This window comes from Mobula hypostoma, chromosome 10 (genome assembly GCF_963921235.1).
Source record: "Mobula hypostoma chromosome 10, sMobHyp1.1, whole genome shotgun sequence".
In the NCBI taxonomy this organism is placed as follows: domain Eukaryota; kingdom Metazoa; phylum Chordata; class Chondrichthyes; order Myliobatiformes; family Myliobatidae; genus Mobula; species Mobula hypostoma.
The window spans coordinates 111688656-111714425 of record NC_086106.1 but is presented as its reverse complement, the minus strand read 5'-3'; the positions used below and the strand labels follow the sequence as shown (position 1 = coordinate 111714425).

General features: G+C 41.0%; 1 protein-coding gene and 1 long non-coding RNA gene across 5 annotated transcripts in view; one reads left to right on the top strand and one right to left on the bottom strand.

Moving 5' to 3' along the window:
- The first annotated feature begins 278 nt into the window (after window positions 1-278).
- The window catches only part of LOC134353118 (cytokine receptor common subunit gamma-like), a 55367-nt gene continuing 29875 nt past the window's right edge, over window positions 279-25770 (top strand). For all 4 annotated transcript variants that reach the window (XM_063061046.1, XM_063061047.1, XM_063061048.1 and 1 more), the window contains exons 1-2: window positions 279-508; window positions 17402-17489. In XM_063061046.1, the coding sequence (XP_062917116.1) occupies window positions 406-508; window positions 17402-17489 (191 nt within the window). In that variant the 5' untranslated portion in view covers window positions 279-405. The remainder of the gene's footprint in view (window positions 509-17401; window positions 17490-25770) is intronic.
- Window positions 8408-25770, bottom strand: part of LOC134353119 (uncharacterized) — a 47377-nt gene continuing 30014 nt past the window's right edge. The window contains exons 2-3 of the long non-coding RNA XR_010019545.1: window positions 9434-9649; window positions 8408-8458 (exon numbers count right to left, since the gene is read on the bottom strand). This is a non-coding gene — a long non-coding RNA (uncharacterized LOC134353119). The remainder of the gene's footprint in view (window positions 8459-9433; window positions 9650-25770) is intronic.

Genomic DNA, 25770 nt, shown 5'->3' with positions numbered 1-25770 from the left:
TCTTCATGAATAGAAAATACTTGTTCAAGTTTTGTAAAAGTTTACATATTCTCACCTAGATTCTGTTCTCTACCTTCTCCAACTCGCAACCTTGGTGATGAATTGGGAGAAGAGAAAAGAAGCAGAGATAACGATCATTGTTCAGATTTTTATATTTACACGTACATCGTACCGCAATACTACCTGGAAACATCTTGTATGAAATGGCGTATACATTCAGCGCCTACGACAAGACACAGGAAACATTTCATCTAATAAGGAAAAGGAAACTGTTCAGCGCTGAAGCTATCTCAGAACTCTGTTATCAGACCACAGAATAGAACGGATGAATGCAGCTCTGCCTTAGAATGGAATTAAAAATGTACATTGTTTGAGAATCCACTAAAATTTTGCGGCAGTCACAAAATGGCTAGTCAATATCTACAGAAAGAATGGGTACTACCAAAGCTGGGTTCCTTCATCTGTTTAATTGTTTTATTTAATATGACAAGCAACGTTCTGTCAAATGGTGAGTCTTTTGCTCTTTTTCTATATTTTCCTTTAAGCTATCAGGAAGGAAGCAATTTGATTAATGTTTTTACTGCCACTAAATTTAAGCCTTGTTCTTTTGATTCAGTACATAAATTTGAAATTTCGTCACTGGTGTTTTTAACTTGTATTAAAGTATTCATGTTACATGTTAGATTTTTCACTTATCAATGACGCAATCAAAGGTACTACGTTTATCAGGAAGGGTAATATTTAAATCTTGTTTAATGAAAGCAGAATTAAAAGAAATACATAAAAGCACATTGTCCCCTTACAAATAGTCCCAAAACCATAAAATGTGATTGTCTGATGATTAATCTGAGCGATTTTAGAGGAGCTTTTAAAAATAAAGATGAATCTTAGGTAAGGAATTACGTTTTTACTAAGTATAGAGTAAGGAGAATAATTTACTGCCTCGGAGCTGAAAGCAAGTTTAAACAATTTATTCGAAAACTTGATGTTAGTTGATGTACAGTGAATGTAAATAAACTGAATGGGAAAGTACTAAATTGTGTTCTCCTGAGTGCATCATTCATATTACTTACCCCTTTGATACGTTTATATATGTTATTTGGACACAATATGAACTACAGACATGGTTATGGTCCTTGTTTAATGGATAATCCTTGTGCAGCAGCGTTTAGTAGCCATCGCCTTTTGCCCTGAGAATATTAGGAATTGTCTCATTGTCTAGAGTGACGCAGGTTCTCTTCCCAGTAATTGACCAGTTAAGTTTATGCAGCTATTCAACAATTTTATGCCTTGTTTTTCTTACATATTGGCAGCTAACAGAAATCTTAATAAAGTCCCATTCACAATTTACACTTACCAAACCAGGTTAACTTCCATCAATAATTAATGTGTTTAGTGAATTATAGAACAGAATGCTATAGAGCTAATATTTCATTGTCATAATGTATTGGGTTAGCAAATTGTTCCCTAAAATGAATGTAGAACAATTTTTTTTGAAACTGCATATTGCATTCTTTGCTATAAGCTAAGGCATTGTCACTCCAATGACTTGTGTTATTCTCTAGATCTTCTTAATGGTCAGAATGGGTTGAGAATGATGCCTACAAAGAGTTGAATATTCCATCAGCATTATTGAGATACTGAAGCATACTGCAGTGTTGTATGACTTCCTGGATATAAAACATTTGATTAAAATTTGTAAGAATAATTCAGGTTTCTTTAAACTACCAAGGAAACGCAAGCAGGATGGCAGGATGGCAGGATGGTGGGGTAGGTGGGGGAGGGGGAAGATGGGTGGCTGGAGGAGGGGTGGTGACAGGATGTTGGGTTGGGGACAGGGGAATATTATTCAAAAGCAAGCACTGAAAAAAGCATAAAGCAATTCTTAAAAAAAGAAAATCTGCAGAAGGGTCTCAGCCTGAAACGCAGCCTGTTTACACTTCCATAGATGTTGCCTGACCTGCTAAGTTCCCCCATCATTTTGTGCGTCTTACTTAAAGAAATTCTTGTAGTTGAGGTTCTCCTTGTGCTTCAAGTCCATGCAGGATTAAGTTTAATTAACTGAAAAATTGCTTCAGTACATTATGAAAGTACATTATCTATGGATATATATCAGAGTTAGGCATAGGGGCATAGATTGCTACAGTACAGAAATAGACCCTTCGGCCCCTCTAGCCTATGCCGAACTATTATTCTGCTGAGTCCCATCAACTTGTACCTGGACCATAGCCCTCCATATCTCTCCCATCCATGTACTTATCCAAATTTATATGAGTCACGAGATTATTTTCTTTTGAACAGAGGAGACGGAAAGAAGACATAAACGATTCTTACAAAATTATGAGACATGCAGAACAAGGAAGAGATTGGTAGACACTATTAATTGGGGTTGTAAAAATTGGCAAGGAAAATTGCTTGTTGAGGGTTCATTGACTGGAGGCCGTAGATCTATGTAATTAAAAGCAAGGGGGTGGGGTGTGGTGCAGTAGTAAAGAAAACATCTTTCACCCAAGGAGTGGAGAGGGTCTAAAAAATTTATTTGAGAAATTCTTGGATGACCACCTGATACGATGTAATCTGCAATGCTACAGGCTGGGAAATGGAAAGCAGAATTAATCTCATTATTTTCCCCTTGGCTGCAATAGATATGATGAGCTAAGTAGCTCCCTTATATGAAGTAAATTTCCATGACTCTATGCTGGGGTTTAAGAGGCGGCAATGCATCTACACACAGGAAGCATGCTTCACTCAAGCCATTAGAGTACGAAGTATCGAATGTGATAAGACAAATGATAAAGTTGCACCTAACATTTTATTAATCTATAGATGAGCAAAGTAGAAGCCAATAAGTAGGTCACTGCTTAGAACTCTAACTAAGTATTTGTTTTTGTTGAGTTATTGGGGGATTTTATCAAGGGAACCACGATCTAGCAGAAGCCAGTTGGCATCTCCAAGACGCCTCCTCTTCCCATGCACCAGGACCCCACCAATGATACTGTGGCACATATCATCACATACCTCACCACCTCTGTGAATCACCCCACCACAGTCTCCAACTTTACCGTTCCCCAAATGCGCACTGCCTGTGTCTACCGCCTGTAACCACAAAAAGGCATTACACCAGCCCCTACATGTCCTCCTTCACCACCATACAGCACCTCAAGCACTTCCAGATGCGGCCGGAACTAACGAATATACCGAGGGATATTGAAAGTCCTAGGTAGAGAGGGCAATGAGAGGATGTTTCCAATAGTGGGGGAGTCTGGGACCAGAGGGTTCAGCCTCAGAATAGAAAGATGCCCCATTAGAACAGAGATGTGGAGGAATTTCTGTAGCCGGGGGAGATGAATCTATGGAATTCATTGCCACAGATGGTCGTGGAAGCCAAGTGTATATTTAAAACGGAGGTTGAAAGGTTCCTGATTAATTAGGGTGTGGACTGTTATAGGGAGAAGCCAAGGTTGAGAAGGAAAATAAACTGGCTGTGATGTAATGGCAGAGCAGGCTTGATGACCTGAATGGCCTTATGGTCTTTAAGAGTTCCTCCAGTGCTTTGCGGTTTGCTCCAGATTCCAGCGTCTGAGGTCTCTTGTGCCTGCTCTTTGTGGAGTTAGTGGGTTAACATCCCCAGTATTGACTGGGACTGCCTTAGAGTAACGGCAACATGCACAAGATGCTGGGGGAACTCAGCAGGTCAGGCAGCATCAAAGGAGGGAAGGGGGGGTGGGGAGGAGGTGGAGTTTATAAACTGTCCTAAAGAGGGGTGTAAAAGCAGTAGGTTTACAGTTCTACTAGTGACAGGGATTTACTGGATCTTGTTCTGGGGAAGGAGAATGGACAAGTGGCAGCAGTGTCTGTGGCAGAACCCTTCCCTTCGGGAACGGCAATTAGAGTTCGGCAAGTTACAAGGTATCCTGGAAACAGATAAAGTTGGTCCGACATTGTGGGGGAGGGAGGGGTTGATATTAACAGTAGATGATAGGATCTGGCAGCAATAAATTAGGGCCAGTGCTAGAGGGAAAACCAACATCTGATAACTAGGTGTAGACAAGATTGTAAGAACCCCAAGGCAGCATGTCCCTGTAAGATGCAAAGATGGTAAGATTAGGGAACTTTGATTAACAAGGGAAATTGAATGCTCGACTAGCAAAAGGAGGTCAACATATCAGTTATAAGCGTTCAGTATGGAGCAAATCTTTTGATGCTTTTTGGGGACGCAGGAGAGAACGTGAGAAATTAGGAGGGCATGATGAGGATATGAAATGGCTCCAACAACCATGATTAAAGAGAATTCAAAGCAAGGAGATGGCCAGGGAAGGTGTAGACCAAAAGGAAAATCTTGCACAGAGCCAGAAGATATGAATGGGAATTTAAAGGGATGCTTCTAATCACCAGTCACCAGGGAGAAGGATGTGGTGGGTGAAGAAGGAATGCTGATATTTTGGAGTTTATCTCCGTCAGGAAATATGAAGCATTGGAGATATTGATCCAGATAGAACCTGGCAGGATCTATTCCAGAAAGCTATAGAAAGCAAGGGAGAAAGCTGCTGACACTCTTAACAGAGATTTTTTTGACCTTCATTGGCCATTGGTGAGGTACCAGAATACTAGAGGATACCTGATGTCAATCTCTTATTCAAAAAGGGCAATGGGGATTAGCCAGGAAACTACAGGCCAGTGAGTCCTTAGCTTCATATCAGGGAAATTGTTGGGGTAAAAGATGTCTGGGACAGGATTTATGTTCACTTGGAAAGGCAGGGACTGAGTAAGAGGAGTAAACCTGAGGCTTTAGTAAGCAACAGAAGGATTGCACTGCCAAACATAACTGCCCAATAACTACCCCAGCAAATATCACTTGCCCCCTATGTGTTGGAGCCTGTGGTTTCTGTGTTGGCCTCATTAGCCACCTCAGAACCCACAAAACCAGAGTGAAAGTATGTCAGCCTCAGTCCTGAGCACCTCCCTAAGAAGAAGAACAAGGGAAATTTCTTTAATGATCCCCTTGAATCTGGACCACCATTGTGACAGACAACATGGAAAGCTTTCACTGCTTCATAGGTTGGAAGTGATATAGTATGTGTTACAACAAATGGGATAAAATGTGTCCTATGAAAGAAAAACTATAGTATTAGGTCCAGTTTACGTAATCACATGAAAATGATTACCCTCTCCAATCATTGCTCTCATCATGACAGTGAAATATTTGTGCAGAGTCAGAATCAGAACCACACTCAATATCACCAGTTTATGTCGTGAAATCTGTTGTCTTTGCAACAGCAGTACAATGCAATGCATACTGATAGAAAAAAGTGAATTGCAATAAGCATGTATAGATATTAAATAGTTAGATAGAACCATAGAACATTACAGCACAGAAACAGGCCTTTTGGCCCTTCTTGGCTGTGCCGAACCATTTTCTGCCTAGTCCCCACTGACCTGCACCTGGACCGTATCCCTCCATACACCTCTCATCCATGTACCTGTCCAAGTTTTTCTTAAACGTTAAAAGCATTTACCACTTCATCTGGCAGCTCATTCCACACTCCCACCACTCTCTGTGTGAAGAAGCCCCCCCCAATGTTCCCTTTAAACTTTTCCCCCTTCACCTTTAACCCATGTCCTCTGGTTTTTTTCTCCCCTAGCCTCAGTGGAAAAAGCCTGCTTGCATTCACTCTATCTATACCCATCATAATTTTATATACCTCTTTCAAATCTCCCCTCATTCTTCTACGCTGAAGGGAATGATGTCCTAACCTATTCAAACTTTCTCTGTAACTCAGTTTCTCAAGTCCCGGCAACATCCTTGTAAACCTTCTCTGCACTCTTTCAACCTTATTAATATCCTTCCTGTAATTTGCTGACCAAAATTGTACACAATACTCCAAATTCGGCCTCACCAATGCTTTATACAACCTCACCATAACATTCCAACTCTTATACTCAATACTTTGATTTATAAAGGCCAATGTACCAAAAGCTCTCTTTATGACCATATCTACCTGTGACGCCACTTTTAGGGAATTTTGTATCTGTATTCCCAGATCCTTCTGTTCTACTGCACTCCCCAGTGCCTTACCATTAACCCTATATGTTCTACACTTCTTCCAAAGTGCAATACCTCACACTTGTCTGTATTAAATTCCATCTGCCATTTTTCAGCCCATTTTTCCAGCTGGTCCAAATCCCTCTGCAAGCTTTGAAAACCTTCCTCACTGTCCACTACAGCTCCAATCTTTGTATCATCAGCAAATTTGCTGATCCAATTTACCACATTATCATCCAGATCATTGATATAGATGACAAATAACAATGGACCCAGCACTGATCCCTGTGGCACACCACAAGTCACAGGCCTCCACTCAGAGAAGCAATCCTCCACTACCAGTCTCTGGCTTCTTCCATTGAGCCAATGTCTAATCCAATTTACTACCTCTCCATGTATACCTAGTGACTGAATCTTCCTAATTAAATAAGCCAGTGGAACTTAATTAAATTAGTGCAAAAATGGAAATAAATAAAATAGTGAGGTAGTGTTTGTGGGTTCAATGTCCATTTAGAAGTCAGATGGCAGAGGGGAAGAAGCTATTTCTGAATCACTGAGTGTGTGCCTTCAGGCTTCTGTACCTTATTCCTGATGGTAACAGTGAGAACAAGTCACATCCTCGGTGATAGGGGTCCTTAATGATGGAGGCCACCTTTTTGAGGCATCACTCTTTGAAGATGTCCTGGGTACTACTGATAACACCAAAAAGGCTTATTTTCTGTCTGATGCAAAACTACAGATAAGGGAGAACATAGAACATAGAATACCACAGTACAATACACCCCATAATGTTGTGCTCATCCTATCACTTCCTCTAAGATCAATCTAACCCTTTCTCTTAGATAACCCTCCATTCTTCTATTATCCATGTGCCTATCTAAGAATTTATTAAATGTCCCTAATGTATCTGCCTCTACCACCTTCCCGGTGCAGTGTTCCACTTGCTCAGCACTCCCTGTGTGAAAAAGTTACATCTGATATCCCCCCCCCGGCCCGATACTTTCCTCCAATCACCTTAACATTACACCTGTTCATAAGGGCCACATCCACCGTGAGAAAAAGCCTCTCGTTATCCACTCGATCCGAGCCTCATCATCTTGACCACCACTATCAAGTCACCTCTCATCCTCCTTCACTCCAAAGAGAAATTTGGAGACGTTATAGATAAACTGAATGCATCTTTTCTAATGACTAGCAAGGCTGCTTGTGAAATAAATCTTTTCCTCACACTTTACATCTGTTTTGGAATAGAACCTAATATTTGGTCAACTGACTAGGATTTAGAATGTTAATATCAAAATTAGCTTGACTTTTCTCTAAATAAGTAAATTGATTTCACACTCAAAGTATCACTTTATTTCAGCCTAATGAGAAACTGTGAGCAGATCTGATTTAAATAATAATAATAAATTAATTTTTGTCTTTTTGTCTTAGTAGGCAAATTCACTGTAGCTTCATAGAACATACAGACTGCAAGGTCCTGATTTGATAGAAAGTCTATGCTGACTTAGCTGATTTTAACAGAAAGGATTTTAAAATTGACAACAAATCAAAAGCTAGCACTGATTCCTGAGTAATTTTGCATTGGTTTAGAGGGGTTCATGTTTTGTTAAGTGACAGCTATTTTTCAATGGTCATTTGTTAATTGTTCCTGATTAAACTGAAGTTAAGCATGTTGCAGTCACTCATTCACAACATCATGGCTCAAACGGTTCGTACGGTGTTATAATGCTCTACGTTCTTTGTTCATTATTCAGTTACAATATCATTAAACTTCAACCAAATGTTTAACATTTAACAAATGTCCAAGATAGAAGTTACTGAGAGTCTATTTTAGCAAAACTGTATGTTAAGAGTCAAAGGACGGGAAACCTAGTTAACGGAAACTTGGAAACTAGGTGCTGCTATTTTTTCATTGCTGAAGACATTCAAACATTCCCACACAGCAAGTGCAGCATAACTTATTTTAATATTGTTGGAAAGAACCTTTTCATCGCCCGAACGAAACAGAGGTTTGAATCGGAAAAGGGACACATTCCCTAGTTGAAATGCAAGCTCTAAATGACATGGGAGAAAAGGGGACGGAAGGGAAAAGAGGAGGAAGTTCATATTGGATTGTACAACCTCTGAAGAGACAAGCATGTTAGGCAGCCTATGGGTCACCTGAAAGCCAATGTGAAGATTTAAAAATATAGAATAATGTACAAAATGGTAAGGAGACAGAAGGCCTGCACTGAGATCCGGAATTAAATAAGAAAATGCTAGAAGGTCACTGTTGAAGAAAAAAGGAAAAATAATAAACATTGGAGAACAAAAGCCCAGGTGGAATTGTGCCTTGGTGATAGATCCATATTGATCAGCTTACCTTTGCTGTTCTCCCTTGACAACAGACCTGTTCCCTGTCTCCTGAACTTCCTGGGGAAAGCAAACACTACAATTACGTCAGAAGGCAGATGAATAGCTAAACAATATCAGTAATCATGCAATTTCCTCGCAATAAATGCCCACTTCTGCCGCATTCCTTTTCACCCTTTTCCTTTTGACAAACCAAATGGCATTTTAAGCATTGTGTGTCCTTTGTACATCCACTAATGTTTTATTGAGAAGGTGCATGAGAAAGTTCATACTTCTCTGTCTTCCAGTCTTCAAATCATGTACCCCATTCATTCCCTTTGGTGATAGGGGCATCTGAAACCAATCCGTGTAAGCGGAACAAGTGCTACACATGCCCTTACACTTCCTCCCTTACCACCATTCAGGGCCCCAAACAGTCCTTCCAGGTGAGGCAACACTTCACCTGTGAGTCGACTGGGGTGGTATACTGCGTCCGGTGCTCCCGATGTGGCCTTTTATATATTGGTGAGACCCGACGCAGACTGGGAGACCGCTTTGCTGAACATCTACGCTCTGTCCTCCAGAGAAAGCAGGATCTCCCAGTGGCCACACATTTTAATTCCACATCCCATTCCCATTCTGACATGTCTATCCACGGCCTCCTCTACTGTAAAGATGAAGCCACACTCAGGTTGGACGAACAACACCTTATATTCCGTCTGGGTAGCCTCCAATCTGATGGCATGAACATTGACTTCTCTAACTTCCGCTAAGGCCCCACCTCCCCCTCGTACCCCATCTGTTACTCATTTTTATGCACACATTCTTTCTCTCACTCTCCTTTTTCTCCCTCTGTCCCTCTGAATATACCTCTTGCCCATCCTCTCTGGGTCACCCCCCCCCTTGTCTTTCTTCCCGGACCTCCTGTCCCATGATCCTCTCGTATCCCTTTTGCCTATCACCTGTCCAGCTCTCGGCTCCATCCCTCCCCCTCCTGTCTTCTCCTATCATTTTGCATCTCCCCCTCCCCCTCCAGCTTTCAAATCCTTTACTCACTCTTCCTTCAGTTAGTCCTGACGAAGGGTCTCGGCCTGAAACGTCGACTGCGCCTCTTCCTATAGATGCTGCTTGGCCTGCTGCGTTCACCAGCAACTTTGATGTATGTTGCTTGAATTTCCAGCATCTGCAGAATTCCTGTTGTTTTCTTTTCTCTTTGTTTTCCTGATGTATTTGTTTTCTTTTCATTTTTTTCTGATTGGAACATGGATCAAGCTAATGGGATATTAACCCCTTTACAGTTACTAAATGGCCTGCTGTGCACTAGTTTCTCTCCATGCTTTTATATTCAGTTCTCAGTGATTTCCATTTCTCAGGATTTACTTTTTGTAGAATCTACTGTTCTTTTGAATGGTTATATTATTAATTGGAGCCACTTTTCTGATTCTCTGCAAATTGTTTATGTTTTCCATGGGCTTAGAAATATTTCCATGACTGACATAATAAATGGTTTGTAAAAGAGTCTGTATTTATTATCAGAAATAATAATAAAACCACCAAAACTATCTGCAGTTGAAGAACTAAGTGTTTAAGGACAATGTCTTAAGGTTTGATGGAATGTGGCTTTAGACAGAGGATGGAGAGTCCCTGCCTTTACTATATAGAGAAAGGCTTTTGTTCCAAAGGAAGGAAATGGGGGTGGGGATTACTTTGCGTTCCTCTTCTTGACAAAGGTCTATAATTGTTTTTATAACGTTTATCTCAACTAGAATGAGAAAAAAAAACATCAAAGAAGCAGTATGGAAAAAATAATGGAACATTTATGAGAAACTTTAAGTAATTCTTTTGACAATGTCCCGCTAAGATAGGAGCTTCTAATACCTTCAAATATTGATAATGGGTTAAAAGGCTGACACAACATTGCGCGCCGAAGTGCCCGTGTTATAATGTCCTATGTTCTAAAATAAATCCAACCTCAGATGGAATGTATAAAAATATGGAGAAGGAAAAAGTGAAGTGTGATCTGATTATGTTTGCAGTGAGCTCTGATAATTCTTGAACATGTTTTAGTTCATGATGTTTTTCAAAATGTACATATTTGGATAAGAATAATCAAAATCATAAATAGTAATCTTTTATGATGTTAAGCACATTAAGAGTGTGGTGGTTGTAGTGCACCAGGTTTGATTCCTCCTATGGCATGAGTACTGCAGAAAATGTGCTTTTTTAATGTCAACTTCTTGTGGTAATTATTTTTAAAAACATTTCAAACTTTTTATAAAACCACAGAAGAATTGAAACTTACTGACTGGGACTATACACTCTTAAAAAGAGTGGGTAAAAATATCCCCTGATGTTGCTAAATGTGTAATGAGAATTTCCATTGATTATCAACTGAAAGATTACAATCTTATGACAGATATGGCAGTGAACAAAGATCAGATGAATAACACAGACGAAATATACACACATTGAGAGTTGGACCGCAAAGATAAACTTTTTGCTAACCTGAAATAAAAAGAATGTTTCATCAGTTTTGATGGAAGCTTGTCAACTTGTAAAGTTATCTCTCTCTCCCTCTCCCTCCCCTCTGTCTCTCTCCATCTCTCTCTATCCCTTTCCCCCTCTCTCTCCCACTCTTCCTCTTGTCTCCCTTCCTCCCTTTCTCCCTCTCCCTATGTCTCTTTCCCTCCTTCCCCCTCCCTCCCCTCCCTCCCCCTCTCTCTTTTCTCGCTCTCTCTCTTCCTCCATCTGTCTCTCTCTCCCTCCCTTTATCTCTCTCTTCCTTCCTCTGTCCCTCCACCCCCCCCCAACCACAGACGCTGGCTGACTTTGTGAGCATTTTCAGCACGTTCTGCTTTAGATACCCAGCACATGCAGTCTTTCGTTCTGCATTCTTTTTCATCCTCCTGCTCAAGAAGAGTAACTACTACTTCAAAGATAACTTGCTTTCTGGGATACAAAGCAAGTTATTTTAGATTCCTTCAGCATACATTGTGGTATGAGACCATGAGTTCAAAGTCAGAATCAGAATCATGTTTATTATCACTGACCTTGTTGTTTTGCAGCAGCAGTACAATGCAGTAAACAAAAAAATTAAGATACAATAAGATCAAAAATAAATAGTGTAAAAAGAGAGTAAAATAATGAGGTAGGATTCATCCAGAAATCTGATGACAGGAGGAAAGATGTTCCTAAGGCTTTGAATGTGTGTGTACAGGTTCCCGTATCTCCTCCCTGGTGGTAATAAGGAGAAGGAACCATGTTCTGTATGGTGAGGGTCCTTAGTGATGGATACCTCCTTTCTGAGGCACCATCTTTTGGTGATGTCCTCGGTGGCGGGGAGGCTAGAGCTCGTGATGGACTGGCTGAGTTTACAACCATCTGTGGCTTTTTCCCAATCCTGTGCATTGGTGCCCCGCCTCCATACCAGACATGATACAACCAGCCAGAATGCTCTCTAGAAATTTGCTAGAATCTTTGGTGACATACCAAATCTCCGCAAACTCCTAATGAAACATAGCTGCTGGCATGTCTTTCCATAATTGCGTCAATATGTTGGGCCCGAGGTAGATCTTCAGAGATGTTGACACCCAGAAACTTAAAGTTGCTCACTCTTTCCACTGCTGACCCCTCGATGAGGGATGGTATGTGTTCCTCCTTACTTCCCCTTCCTGAAGTCCACAATCAATTCCTTCGTCTTGCTGACATTGAATGGAAGGCTGCTATTGTGACACCACTCAACCAGCTGACCTGTCGCTCTCCTATGTGGCAGCTCATCACCATCTACATTTTGCCAACACCAGTTGTGTCATTAGTGAACTTATAGATGGCGTTTGAGCTATGCCTAGTCACACAGTCATGAGTGTATATATATATATATATATAGAGAGAGAGAGAGAGAGTAGAGCCGTAGGCTAAGCACACAAATTTGAGGTGTGGCCATGTTGATTGTCAGCGAGGAGGAGATGTTACTTCCACTCTGTACTAACTGTTGTCTTCTGATGAGGAAATTGAGGATTGAGTTGCAGATGGAAGTACAGAGCCCAGGTTTTGAGGCTTGTTGATTAGTACTGAGGGGATGATGATGCTGAATGCTGAGCTGTAATCAATAAACATGGTATTGCTATTGCCCAGGTGTTCCATGGCTGAGCGGACAAGGAGACAAGTTGGGGCCAGAATGCTCATTGCTAGGAATTGATCAGATTCCCTATGCGATAACTGTAACTTCTTAGAGCATAATCCAGGATAGATAATGAAAAGCTATCTAGCAGAAGTGGTTGAGGCAGATTCGATGTTGTCATTTAAAGTTACATTGGATGGATATATGGACAGGAAAGGAATGGAGGGTTATGGGCTGAGTGCGGGTCAGTGGGACCAGGTGAGAGTAAGAGTTCAGCATGGACTAGAAGGACCGAGATGGCCTATTTCCATGCTGTAATTGTTATATGGTTTTAGCTTTATGTGTCACTTGTACATTGAAATGTACGATGGAATGTCGTCTGCATCAACGACTACCACAGACTGAGAATAAGCAGGGGATGGGCAGCCCACAATGCTTCTGGCACCAACATAGCGTGTCCACATCATTACTAATCCAAACCCATATGTTTTTGGGACGTAGGAGTTCTCTGGAGCACCTGGAGAAAACCCGTACAGTCATAGGGAGAACTTATAAACTCCTTAAAGACTCTGATGGAATTGAACCCAGTTTTCTGTGCTCCCATGCCACACTACATGAACTCTAGCCCCTTCAATTCTTTCCTTCAGTGAGTTCCTGATTTTTTTCTGGTGTTCCATTGATGACCCTATCATTAATTACCTAGTCAGCTTTCTTAGTTTCTTGCTGTGCCTGCATAGGAGCACCAATCCCGCTGAATTTTAGAGATCTGCAAACTCTCAGCATTAGCATGGAAGGTTCAACATAGAACAGTGCAGCACAAAAGCAGGCCTTTCAGCCCACGATGTTGTGCCAAACCAATAAAACTGTTAAATGCCTAACAGTTAAATCTTCCTGCCCTGGCAATGGTTATGTCCCTCTATTCCCTGCACATGCATGTGCCTTTCTGAGAGCTTCCTAAATGCCTCTTTGATATATGTCACCAACACCATCACCCCTGGCAATGTATTCCAGGCACCCAAAACACTCTGTGTAAAAAAATCTTGTCTCACACATCTGCTTTGAATTTAAATGTATGCATTCAAGTATTCAGACAATTTGACCCTGGGAAAATGATATTGGCTATCTACACTATCGATATCTCTCATAATCTTCTAAACCTTTATCAGGTCTTCTCTCAGCCTCCACTATTCCAGGAACAGCAACCCCAGCTTGTCCAACCTCCCCTTAGAGCATGCACCCTCTAATCCAGACAGCAAACATCTACCTCACCCTCTCTGAAGCCTCCACATTCTTCCTGTAATGGAGCAACCGGAACGGAATGCAATACTGCAAATGCAGCCAAAATAGGGTTTTATAAAGCTGCAACAAAACACCTTTTCCCTTTTACTTTTTCTGTCACCTCCCATAATCAAAGATGGAATAGGACTAAAAGAGATGTGGTTCAGCATGTCTTTCAAAAGAGGTCTACACAGAGAGAACTGAAGAACAAAGAAATAGATTGCAATAAATAAATGCAGCAGTCACATTGAACTTCTGAATTATATATGGCATAAATAGATTTTTGAAAAAGTTGTCTGGAAATCTTTAGTTTCAAATTTTACTGGTAAATGGTTAACAATTTGATGATGTTTCCTATTGAAAAAATGTAGGCGTTATTCTGTTGATTGCAAATCTGCTAATTTCCCCTTATTCTAGGAGAAATTAATATGATGCTGAATCTTTGCCTCATACTTCATTAGTAGGCAGGAAAGTGAGTCGGAGTGTTATTACCAGGAGATATTTATACTCACCCTTCCTTAAAGTGAAAGACAACAGACACTATTTAATCCATGTGGCAAATGGAACCTAAAGAGAGTGCGTTGAGGAATAGAGCTCAGGGTTGAGGAATGGGGCACTTCATATTCTGAAACCAAGGGCACTATTCTAACTCCGTCACTCATTCAACAGAATTTCTGATTATAAATCTTGATCTGGACTCGGACTGTGATCCAACTAGGGAAAAGTTAGTGTCTAATTTATTCCGGCACCCAGATCCTCTTCTGTTTTGCTAAGTGGCCAGGGGCCAAGTCTGAGACAAGTCACTTGACTGCCTTCTGAGTGACAGAATATACTTGGACAAGAGAGGGGTAAGAACCATATTTGTGACCGTCATCATTTCAACTAGGCTGTTTCCATTTGGAGGGATGGTGTCCATCAGAAGGAAATGGAGCCTTTATTAGTATTAAACCCAAGAGGTTCTGCAAATGCTGGAAATCTTGAGCAACACACATAAAATATTGGAGGAAACCGGTAAGTCAGGCAGCATCTCTGGAGGGGAAAAGACAGTTGATGTTTTGGGTCAAGACTCTTCAGGACTCGGCCAGAAAGGTCTACTGTTTATCCCCCTCCATAGATGCTGCTTGCCTTGCTGAGCTTATTAGTATTAAATCTTCTGATCCAATTATTTCATTTAGATGTGATGATAACACAGGTTACTGCCAGTATTAATCCTGTCATTGAATTCTGGTAGCAGATGGTATTGTGGCCTGAAGAGGTCGTGTTATCAATATCTAGCTTCACTTACAGTAAGTCTCTCTCCAAGCCTGAAGGAAGAGTTGTTCCTTGGAGGTCACATGCTAGACCTGGGAACTTGGGCTTCCCTCATTGTTAGTCGCCTGTTAACTCATGAGAATCCTTACTCAGGTGAGTTTCTGTGTTTCTGGGTCATTCCTTGCACCTGGTCATTCCGGCAGAGTTTCGGTGAAAGATGACCTTACGACAAGGATTACAAATTAAACTGGCCAGCCCACTTGTCAAGGGTGCCCCCTCTCTCCTCAACTCATACACTCAACTCACCCTCTAGTGGTAATCCTAGCTCTAATTTCCAGCTGAGTTGTAGCATAATTTAGTACACTATATTCTTCATCCCATTCTCTCCAAGTACTGTGCCTCAGATCTAATATAAGGAGGTGTGTGACATTTCTGAAATCCTGTTCTGTTGTGTTATCATTATTGCATGAAGCATTGCCAAAATAGAGACCATTTATTATGTGTGTAGCTGTGTGTAGCACACCACTACAATACCTCCATTCAGACTGAAGTCACTCAGTCTGATTTCATTTGGGACCTTGAAACCAATGAAGATTCTGATCTTTTTTTTTTTCCTCGGCTTGCATTTGTTCCATGTTCCTACTCATGAAAAGTTACTATCCAAAAGTTGCTATCAGGACTTTGCAGGGTCCTGATGTAGGGTTTCGATTTGAACCATCAACATTTCCTTATCCCCCCCAAAAGAAGCTGCTTGACCATATGAGTTCCTCTACCTTCCAGCATCAACAGTTTTCTTGCTTTTTGCTCCAGATTCCAGCATCTGCAATCTCCCATGTGTCTGAATCCCTTTCAGGGGCTTCCTTCGGAAGGTATGCAGGGTGCAACAGTGAGAAAAGGTTAGTTGTTTAGCTTCCTGGTGAATGAATGGATTCAGGAAAGAATTATTAACAAATGGAATAATAAAACAAATTAAAACTTAAGAAGAAACTTCATAACCTCGAGAATTTAAGAGGTAAAACTTACTACTTCAAAGAGTAGTTATGGTGGATACTACAAAGCCCTTGAAGGCAACATTAAAGGAAAAAGCACCAGAACCCTATTCTTTTGGGGTTAGATTAATTAACTTGAGAGAAGGCTTGAGTGGAGCGTAGTCACCAATTTTGATCAAATTGGCTGATCGGCATACTTGTGGTCTGTAAATTCTAAGCTGACGTAAAGCCTCTGTTGAAAAAATGTCTGACTATTTGATAATAGGAAAAGATAGTTTCACTAATAATTAGCTAAAAAAGACTGAAACTCAAGTACCACCTTGTATTTTTATTGAAATAGCTATACTACTTGGCTAGATATACTGTGCATCTGTGTTACAAAACAGTTTATCATTTAAGATAACCTTCAACATATTCTTTCTTTTAACTACGTATGGAATATACGGTAAAAGTAAGGTGGGTTTTCCCCTTAACAATCTTTTTACTGTAATGGGAAATAACCAGTTACATTGGTACTCAAAGGAGCAGTTGTTTTAAATAGTAAGCTATTAAAACTATGGTAAAATCTTGCAGCATCTATCTCTTTTCTGCATTTAGCAGAACAGAACAAGTGTCTTTCTGTCAACATCCCAATTCTATATTAAGTGGATTTTCCATAATACAGCCACATAGTTGTTTTCCTGTAACGTATATTCACACCTACGTGAAACACTGTTGCAAGAAAGCATCATCCATCATCAAGGACCCTCACCACGCTCACTTCTTGCTGCTGCCATCAGGAAGGAGGTATAGGAGGCTTAAGTCTACATCACCAGGTTCAGGAACAGTTATTACCCCTCGACCATCAGAGCCAGAGTGGATAACTTCGCTCAATCCAAAACTGGACTGATTTCGCAATGTATGGACTCATTTTCAAGCACTCCACAGCTCATGTTCTAATATTTATCTTTTACTTATTTATCTTTTTTTTCTTTTTGTATTTCCACAATTTTTTGACTTTTGAGATTGATTGTTTGTCCATCTTTGTTTGTGTGCAGTTTTGTGGGAATATTAGCAGTAAATACGGACACCGGATGTGCCCATGAGAAATGCAACATTACATTTCCAGATTAATCTTAAAATCACCCACTATTAACTGCAGGCCGCATTCTCCTATTTTGGGCAAACGTATTCTGATCCCTTTACAGTCTTCGGGTAGACATCATGTTGTTTTTCAACCCTCTTTATTTCCAGTGTTGCTGACTTCAAAATTAGGCTGGTTGGAAATTCAAGGATCTGTAGAGAATCTGGTTTATCAGTTCTGTAATTAAAAATTTTAGTTATATTTTGCTTAGGTTTGGATAGTTTGAGTACAATGAGTAAGTCCCTCTTCTACCTCCATTCTAGATGTGAATTGTGTTGTCTACAATGAAGAATATATGACGTGTACATGGAACCTCACTGGAGGGAAGATAAATTACAGGATGTACTCCTGGTGAGTATGCTAACCACCTGAAGTCATCTGGGGACTTCCATGAATTCATTCTGGGAGTATTTAATGTGGAAGTACTTTGGTAATCTTTGGGCATTAAGGATCACAGAATTAAAGATTAAAGAATGGAAGGAAGCTGGCCCATCAAATCTATACTCCCCCTCTAAGTAAGAATCCACCTTATCTCACTCCCTGCCTCCAAACCATCCCATCTTACCCCAACAGCCTTTCAAATTCTATTTTCTAACAAAATATTTATCCAGCTTCCTTTTGAAAACTACAAGTGAATCTGCTTCCAGGATCACCTCTGGCAATGCATGTCAGACCCTACCATGTCGCTTTTGGATTCTTGGCTAATCACCTTCAATGAAAGCAGGCTCTCCCCATCCACGCTCTTTAATTCCCCTTCATCGCTTTAATACCACTATCAAATCTCCTTGCAATTTTCCTGTCCAAGAAGAACAACACCAACTTCTTTTGCCAATTCACAGAACTGAAGTTCCTCATTGCTAGAGTCTAGACAGAATGTTCCACAACTTTTCCAGGGCCTTTATATCTTTGTTATAATGTGGCTTCCACAGCTACATAGTTGTAGCCAAACCAATGCCTTATATAGGTTCAGTGGGCTTCCTTGTTGTTCTACTCTGCCCCTGTTTATAAAATCCCAATATCCTTTATTTTTTTCTTTTTAACTGCTTCTTGGACCTTCCTTACCTCTTACAAAATATAATGCACCTCCTTCCAGATCCTGCAACCATTTTAGAACTGTGCCCTCTAGATTACAATACTTCATCTCATTCCTCCTACCAAAACATAATGTGTCATATTTGTCAGCATTATAAGAGAGTCAAGCAAGGTGGACATCATGATGAATTGTCCACGAATTGCTCAATACCAGGATGAGTTCCAGGGGCTTTCATCTTTATTTAAAAAAAAATTTACATATATGTGTGAGATAGTGAGAAAGGTGCCTGCTTCTAGTTATACAGACCATGGTGAGATCACATCTAGACCATGTGTAAAGATATGCGCTCCCTGTCTAAGGAAGAAGACACCTGTGATTAAGGAGGCACACTTTTCACCTGACTGCTTCCTGAGAAGGCATGATTTTCATAATGAGTAGAGATTAAATGGACAGGGCCTTACTCTCTGGAGTTTAGAAGAATGAGATGAGATTTTGGGGCTTGATAGCATGCATACAGGGTTGATATTTCCTTTGGCTGAGATGTTTAGAACTAATGGATACATGTCAGAATAAGAATTTGACCAGCCAGGACAGAGATGAAAAGGAATTCTTTCACCCAGATGTAGAGAATCCTTAGAATTCCCAAGCCAAAGGAGAATGAGGAACATTGATTAGGTATTCTTAGATAGTGGTATTGGAGAGGGATCAGAGAACGATTCTGGGAATGAAAGGGTTATCATACGAGGAACATTTGATGGCTCTGGGTCTGTACTCATTGGAATTTAGAAGGATGAGGTGGTATCTCATTGAAACCTTTAGAATATTGAAAGGCCTAGACAGAGTAGATGTGGAAAGGATGTTTCCTGTGGTGGGGGAGTCCAGGACAAGAGGGCACAGCCTCAGGATAGAAATTTGTCCATTTAAAACAAAGATGCGGAGAAATTTCTTTAGCCAGAGGGTGGTGAATTTGTGGAATTTGTAACCACCGGCAGCTGTGGAGGCCAGCTCACTGGGTGTATTTAAGGCAGAGCTTGATAGGTTCCTCATTGGACACGGCATCAAAGTTTACGGGGAGAAGGCTGGGGAGTGGGTTGAGGAGGGGAAAAAAGGATCAGCCATGATTGAATGGCGGAGCAGACTTGATGGACCAAATGGCCTAATTCTGCTCCCTTGTCTTATAGTCTTATGGGTGTGGTGCAGTCACAGTCCTACTGAATGTTGGAGCAGTGATAATAGACTGTATGGTCTAATACTGCTTCTGTTTCTGACGTTCTCATGCCCTCCAAGATGACTGAGCAAGTCACTCAGTTAAAGGATTCGCAAAGGAAATGCTGATATTGCCAGTATCTTGAACAGGAGCATGGTCTTAAACCCTCAACTCCATGAGTCAGAAGTAGAGTGCAACTAATTAAACCACCTAATGCATGGCTGACGCAAAATGAAATATGGTGGGAGGAAATGAATTAAAGGCGTGAAACATGTGGGGCAAGGTATCTATTTCAATGTTGTAATAATTCTCTATAACTGTTTTGATGCCACATTGTGAGAAAAATTTGGATTATTAAAAATATTTTCATTTTTGTCAAGTATTAGGTATTCTTAGATAAGGTACAGTGCAAACTTTGATGTAATTTATAGAGCTCCTTTCACGGCAGAGCACAGAAGATTTAGACAACAACTAAAGGACAGATTTGGTATGGAATAAATCTTCCTTAATACCAACTAAAGGTGATTTCCATGCAGTTTAAGAAGCAACCTTTCATGATAGAGTGATTTCTCTTGCTCAGTATTAATCACATTTGATCAACTGGAACTATCTCACCTCCTACACAAGTATATCTTAGTAATTAGCCCAGTTTTGCTCTCCACAATGATTTAGAATTCCATATATTAATCTTGTTAAAATGATTAATTCATAAAAGGTGGACAACACCAAGAGAAACAGCATTTATCACCCATTCCTTAGAGTTCAGAGGACAGACAAGAATCAGCCTTATTGCAATGTCTGGAATCACAAGGTCTATGGTGAACGAGGTGGAAGGGTGGAGATACATCTCCACCAAGGGAGGTGTAAGGCACTCCTTCCCTCCGCTGGCCTGCAGGTTACCTCTGGCCAAGGTGTAGCACCTGCTTAGCCCCCACAATCGGGGTCACATGAAGCCATGGGAGCAAGTGGTGGATGGTCGTATGAGCAGCTGGTGCAGATCACAAGTCATGTTATGCCTCTACTCGCCAGGCAGATAATCTCTGAAATACATTGATACTGACTGGGGTCACCCATCTTGTGAAGACACTGCCCAGAGCAAGCGACTTCCGTAGAAAAATTTGCCAGGATCAACCACGGTCATGGAAGGCCATGATTGGCCATGTCATGTCACATGGCACATAATCATGATGACGATTGCGAACTAATTCTATGGTTACCATAACTAACAAATATTTTTATTTATTTATTTACTTAGAGACAGTTGAATTTAATTTCTTCAACTTTTAAAGTTGAAGTTATTCCTTTCCTGGTGCATTGGGTGACAACCTTGCCGTTTCTTTAGCATTTATCTGTCTATTATGAGGCCGAGTTGCTAGCTCGATGCTCAACCCAGCACGGATGGAAAGCGTGCAAGGAACCAACCTGATTAGAACCCGGGACCAGTCGTCTCCAAGTCCAGTGCTAATGCCACTACACCAGCAGGTTTAAAGATTAGCTTTAATAACTTTATTTCTCACATGTACAGTACATTGAAATATATAATGAAATACATCATTAGCGTCAACGACCAGCACATGTGAGGACCCTTCCGCAATGTCGCCATGCTTCCGGTGCGAACACAGCATTCCCACAACTTACTAACCTGTTCTGCTTTGGAATGTGGGTGGAAACCAGAGCACCCAGCGAAGACTGTCATGGTCATGGGGAAAGCATTCCAGCTCCTTACAGACAGCAGAGGGAATAGAATCTCATTCTCTGGCACTATAAAGCTGCATGCGAACCACTACGTTACTGTGTTGTCCTGATATATATATATACACACACAACCAAACAAAACAATGTTCCTCCGGAGCACGGTGCAGCCACAAAACATATAACACACAAGCACATAAAACAAAATAGCACCACAAATAAATTAATAAAATATCATTAAAAATGCACGAGAAGTCCACAGCACAGCTAAACAGTAAACAGCTCACTGTCCTATTGACCAGACCTTAGTGGTGGCAGGGTATTCGTTAGTCTCACAGCCTGAGGGACTAAGCTGTTGCCCAGTCTGGCAGTCCTAGGCTCGATGCATCTGTAGTTTCTGCCTGATGGTAGTGGGTCGAGGAGATTGAGCGATAAGGGGTACTGATCCTCAACAATACAACACTCCTGGTAAATGGCACAAATAGTGGGAAGGATACACCCTGATAATCCTCTTGTTTGTACTAACCTCTCTAGGATCTTGCGTTCTGATGCCTTGCAGTTTTTGTACCACACAATGATGCAGCCAGACAGGACACTCTCGAGGTGCTCCTGTGGAAAGTTGTTAGAATAGGGGCGAGGAGCTTTGCACACCTCACTCGCCTCAGAAATTGCACCTTCTTGACTAATGAGGAGGTGTTGTGGGTCCAGGTGTGATCATCTCTTATGTACACGTGAAGGAGCTTTGTGCTCTTCACTCTCTCCACAGTAGAGCCATTGATTGCATTGGAGAGAGCTGGCCTGAGCCTCACTGAAGTCCACAATCATCACTTTTGTCTTCTCTACTTTGAAACTCAGGTCATTGTTCCCACACCATTTGACAAGCTTCCCTACCTCCTTTCTCTATGCTGACCCATCGTTGTCACCGATGAGGACAACCACTGTCGTATTATCTGCAAACTTGATGATACAGTTCGAGCTGGATTTGGCATTTAGGATTCATTTAGGATGAAATAACCAATAATAATGTTACATCTCTGAATCCTAATTAAGATGCTAATGCTCCACTCCAGAATTGTTTCCGTTCAACCTCCTCTCTTGTCCTGAGAAACTGTGGCACAGAGTCATAGATCCATATATCATGGAAACACATATTTGATACATCAAGTCAAACATCCATTGACATAACACCTACACAGATCCTATTTTATTCTCCCCATTTTCCCATCAACTCCCCCCAAATTCTATCGTTCTCCTACTCACTGGCTGCACCTTAAGAGAAGTCAACTATGGTACCAGGCTGCACATCTTTGAGGCTGATGGAGGAAATGGGAGCATCTTGGGGAAAGCCAAAAGGAGAATATACAAACTGCACACACACAGCACCTGGATCATTGTAACTCTAGATCTGCAGCTCTACCAGCTGTGTGCTTGGCTACGTGCTACTTATCAGAAGACCATAAGATATAGCAGAATTAGGCCATTTGGCCCATCGAGTCTGCTCTGCCATTTCATCATGACTGATCCATTTCCTTCGCAACCCCATTCTCCAGCCTTCTCCTCATAACTGACTAACCAAGAACCTATCAACCTCCACCTTAAATTCACCCGATGACTCAGCCTCCACAGACACCTGTGGCAATGAATTTGACAAGTTCACCACTGTCTGGCTAAAGAAATTCCTCCTCATCTCCATTCTAAAGGGACGTCCCTCTATCTGAAGCTGTGTCTTCTGGTCTTATACTCCCCATAAGGACATAAGAAGATAGGAATGTAAGAAATAGGAGCAGGAGCAGGCCACCTGGCCCACCAAGCCTGCTCTGCCATTCAATAAGATTATGACTGATCTAGCCATGGACTCATCTCCACCTACCTGCCTTTTCCCCATAACCCTTAATTCCCCCTACTATGCAAAAATCTATCCAACCTTGTCTTAAATATATCTACTGAGGCAGCCTCCACTGCTTCATTGGGCAGAGAATTCCACAAATTCACCACTCTCTGGGAAAAGCAGTTCTTCCTCATTCCAGTGAATACAGGCCTAAAGACACTAGAATCTCTTCATATGACAACTCTTTCAATCCTGGAATCATTTTCATGAACCTCCTTTGAACATTCTTCTATGTCAGCACATCCTTTCTTAGATAAAGGGCTCAAAACTGCTCACAATACTCCAAGTGAGGCTTCACCAGTGCTTAATTAAGCCTCAGCATTACATCCTTGCTTTCATATTCTAGTCCTCTTGAAAATAATGCTAACGTTGTATTTGCCTTCCTCACCACCAATTCAACCTACAAATTAACCCTTAAGGAACCCAGCCCGAGCATGAGTATTCAATCCACAATGATCCATATATTTCCTATTCTCATATTTCATATTTCTTTCTGTTGTAGAAGGAGGCCATTCTTCCCATCAAGTCCATGGAAATTATCAGACCAATCCCATTAATCCCACAAGGCCATCTAATTCCCTATAAACTATTCTGTTCACAAGTAAAATAGACACAATGAGAATTCCTGATGTAGCCACTTCAAACATCACAAAGGACCCATTATTTTGGATTGAACATCTAGTACTATTTTGTATAAGGTCAGGATTACTTTTCCATAGACCTCGAGGAGTATTTATGCCAAGAACCAAGTCACAAATAAGAATTATATGAGAGTATTAGATTCATAGAGGTTGGAAATAGGCTGCTCAACTCAACAGGTCCATGCTGACCAATGATCACCCATCTGTATTAATCCCACCTTTCAGCATTTAGCCCAGGGCTTTTAGTGCCCAAGCAATTCAAACACGCATCTTGACACCTCCTTAGTGCTGTTAGTGGCTCTGCTTCCACCACTCTCCCTCGTAGTATGTCCTAGGTGTTCATCACTCTTGGTAAAAAAGCGTCCTCTCAAATCCCCTCTAAATCTCTGACACAAATGTATGTCTTATCCACCTCCAAAAGGGGAAAATATTCCTGCAGTCTGTCCTTTCTATACCGTTCATAATGTTAATTTCAGTGGATTCCAGTTAATTGGGACATATTGGGATCAGTTATTTTGGCCCAATAAAGTGGCTGCCCCAATTAGCTGAAGTTTCATGGAAATAGTTTAAAAGGTATAAAAAAGACAAACTACCATTTACCTGAGTAAAAATTTATATATTTAAATGAAATACAGAGCAAGTTAGAAGACTATCAATACCTCTACACTACTATAAAACTATGCATTAGTTCCTAATAGTTTTAGTGGGGGGAATTCATCCAGTGTATGCTGTTATGTTCTTATGACTTTTTGTAAATGAAGTTCGCTCCAATAGACAGAGCAGATGAGATCTACAATGTGATCTAACAGCCAAGAAGGCAGTTCTGCAATGCCCCACGGAGAGCAAAGGGCATGACGTGACACAGAGAGAGTTTATGGTCAACCTCTGCAACCAAGGAAGATCCCAGTGGTGAATCTACTCATAGCACTGGACCCGGACTTCTAAAGTCAAGAGAGTGGAACTGCCCCAGTGCAGCAGCTTTTCCACTTTAAAAACTCTCCTGCACAGGTTTTCCTGTCATCATTGGGTTTGTACAACCACCACCAAATGAACAAAATCAGTGTAGCCACCTAGGACTGCCTTCATAGAATGCTATTGATTATTGCATTCTCAAAATCTTACTTTTCATTGTGACATTCAAGATGTTTGTCCATACCTTCAAATTCTTCTAGTGCCTAACTTGTTGAAGTGGTGAAATTATTTTCACTCCCAGCTGTTCCTGACATCTTAAAACCTGAATGCTTCTGAATTATATTACTGCCTATATCTTGCCAACTATCAGTGACAAAAATCACTGCTTTTTAAGACAAACGAATGTAACTGATGACAGATAGAAACTGTTCAGCAACAGTATCCTATCCCAATTAAGCGGCATAGTGTTCCAAATTAATGAAGGGAACCCTGACTATTGTTTTGATTTCTTTTTGTTCTTTAAGAGTTGATCCAAATAAGTGGCTGCCCCAATTAGCTAATGGCCCAAGTAACTGGAATCCACTGTACCTGAATCATGTACCCCATTAAACTCCTCCACTCCAGTTAAAACAGGCCTAGTTTGTCTAGACTCCCCTCATGAATAAATTGGTCCATCCCAGGCAAAATCCTGGTTAATCTCCTCTGTCCCATCTCCAGCATGGTCACATCCTTCCTATGTGGGGTGACCAGAAATATATCTGGTACTCCAGCTGAGGTCAGAGCAAGGTTTTATAAATTTGGAACATAACCCCCTAATCTTGTATTAATGAAGGCCAGCAAACCATATGCCTTCCTCACAACTTTATCTTCCTGTGCAGCCACTTTCAAAAATCTATGGACATCCACCACCAAAGTCCCTCTGTTCATCAATATACTCTAGGAGCTTAACTTTTTTGTTTTTTAACCACATTCTCCCACATTCTCACATGGGAGGCATTGATAACTTGGATGTGAATGCAGGAAGTATGATTGGCAAGTCTGCCTTTGACACAAAGTTGATGGTGTTGTGGACAGCGAGGAATGCTACAGCAGGATTCAGACCAGAGGGAGAGCTGGATGTGGCGTTGGCAGATCGACTTTAAACCCAACAAGTATGAGCTGATGCATTTTGAGAAGTGAAGTGGGTTAGGACACGTACAGTAACTGGCAACACTGAAGAATCCAGATGAACTGAAAGACCTTGACGTTCAATCCATTAT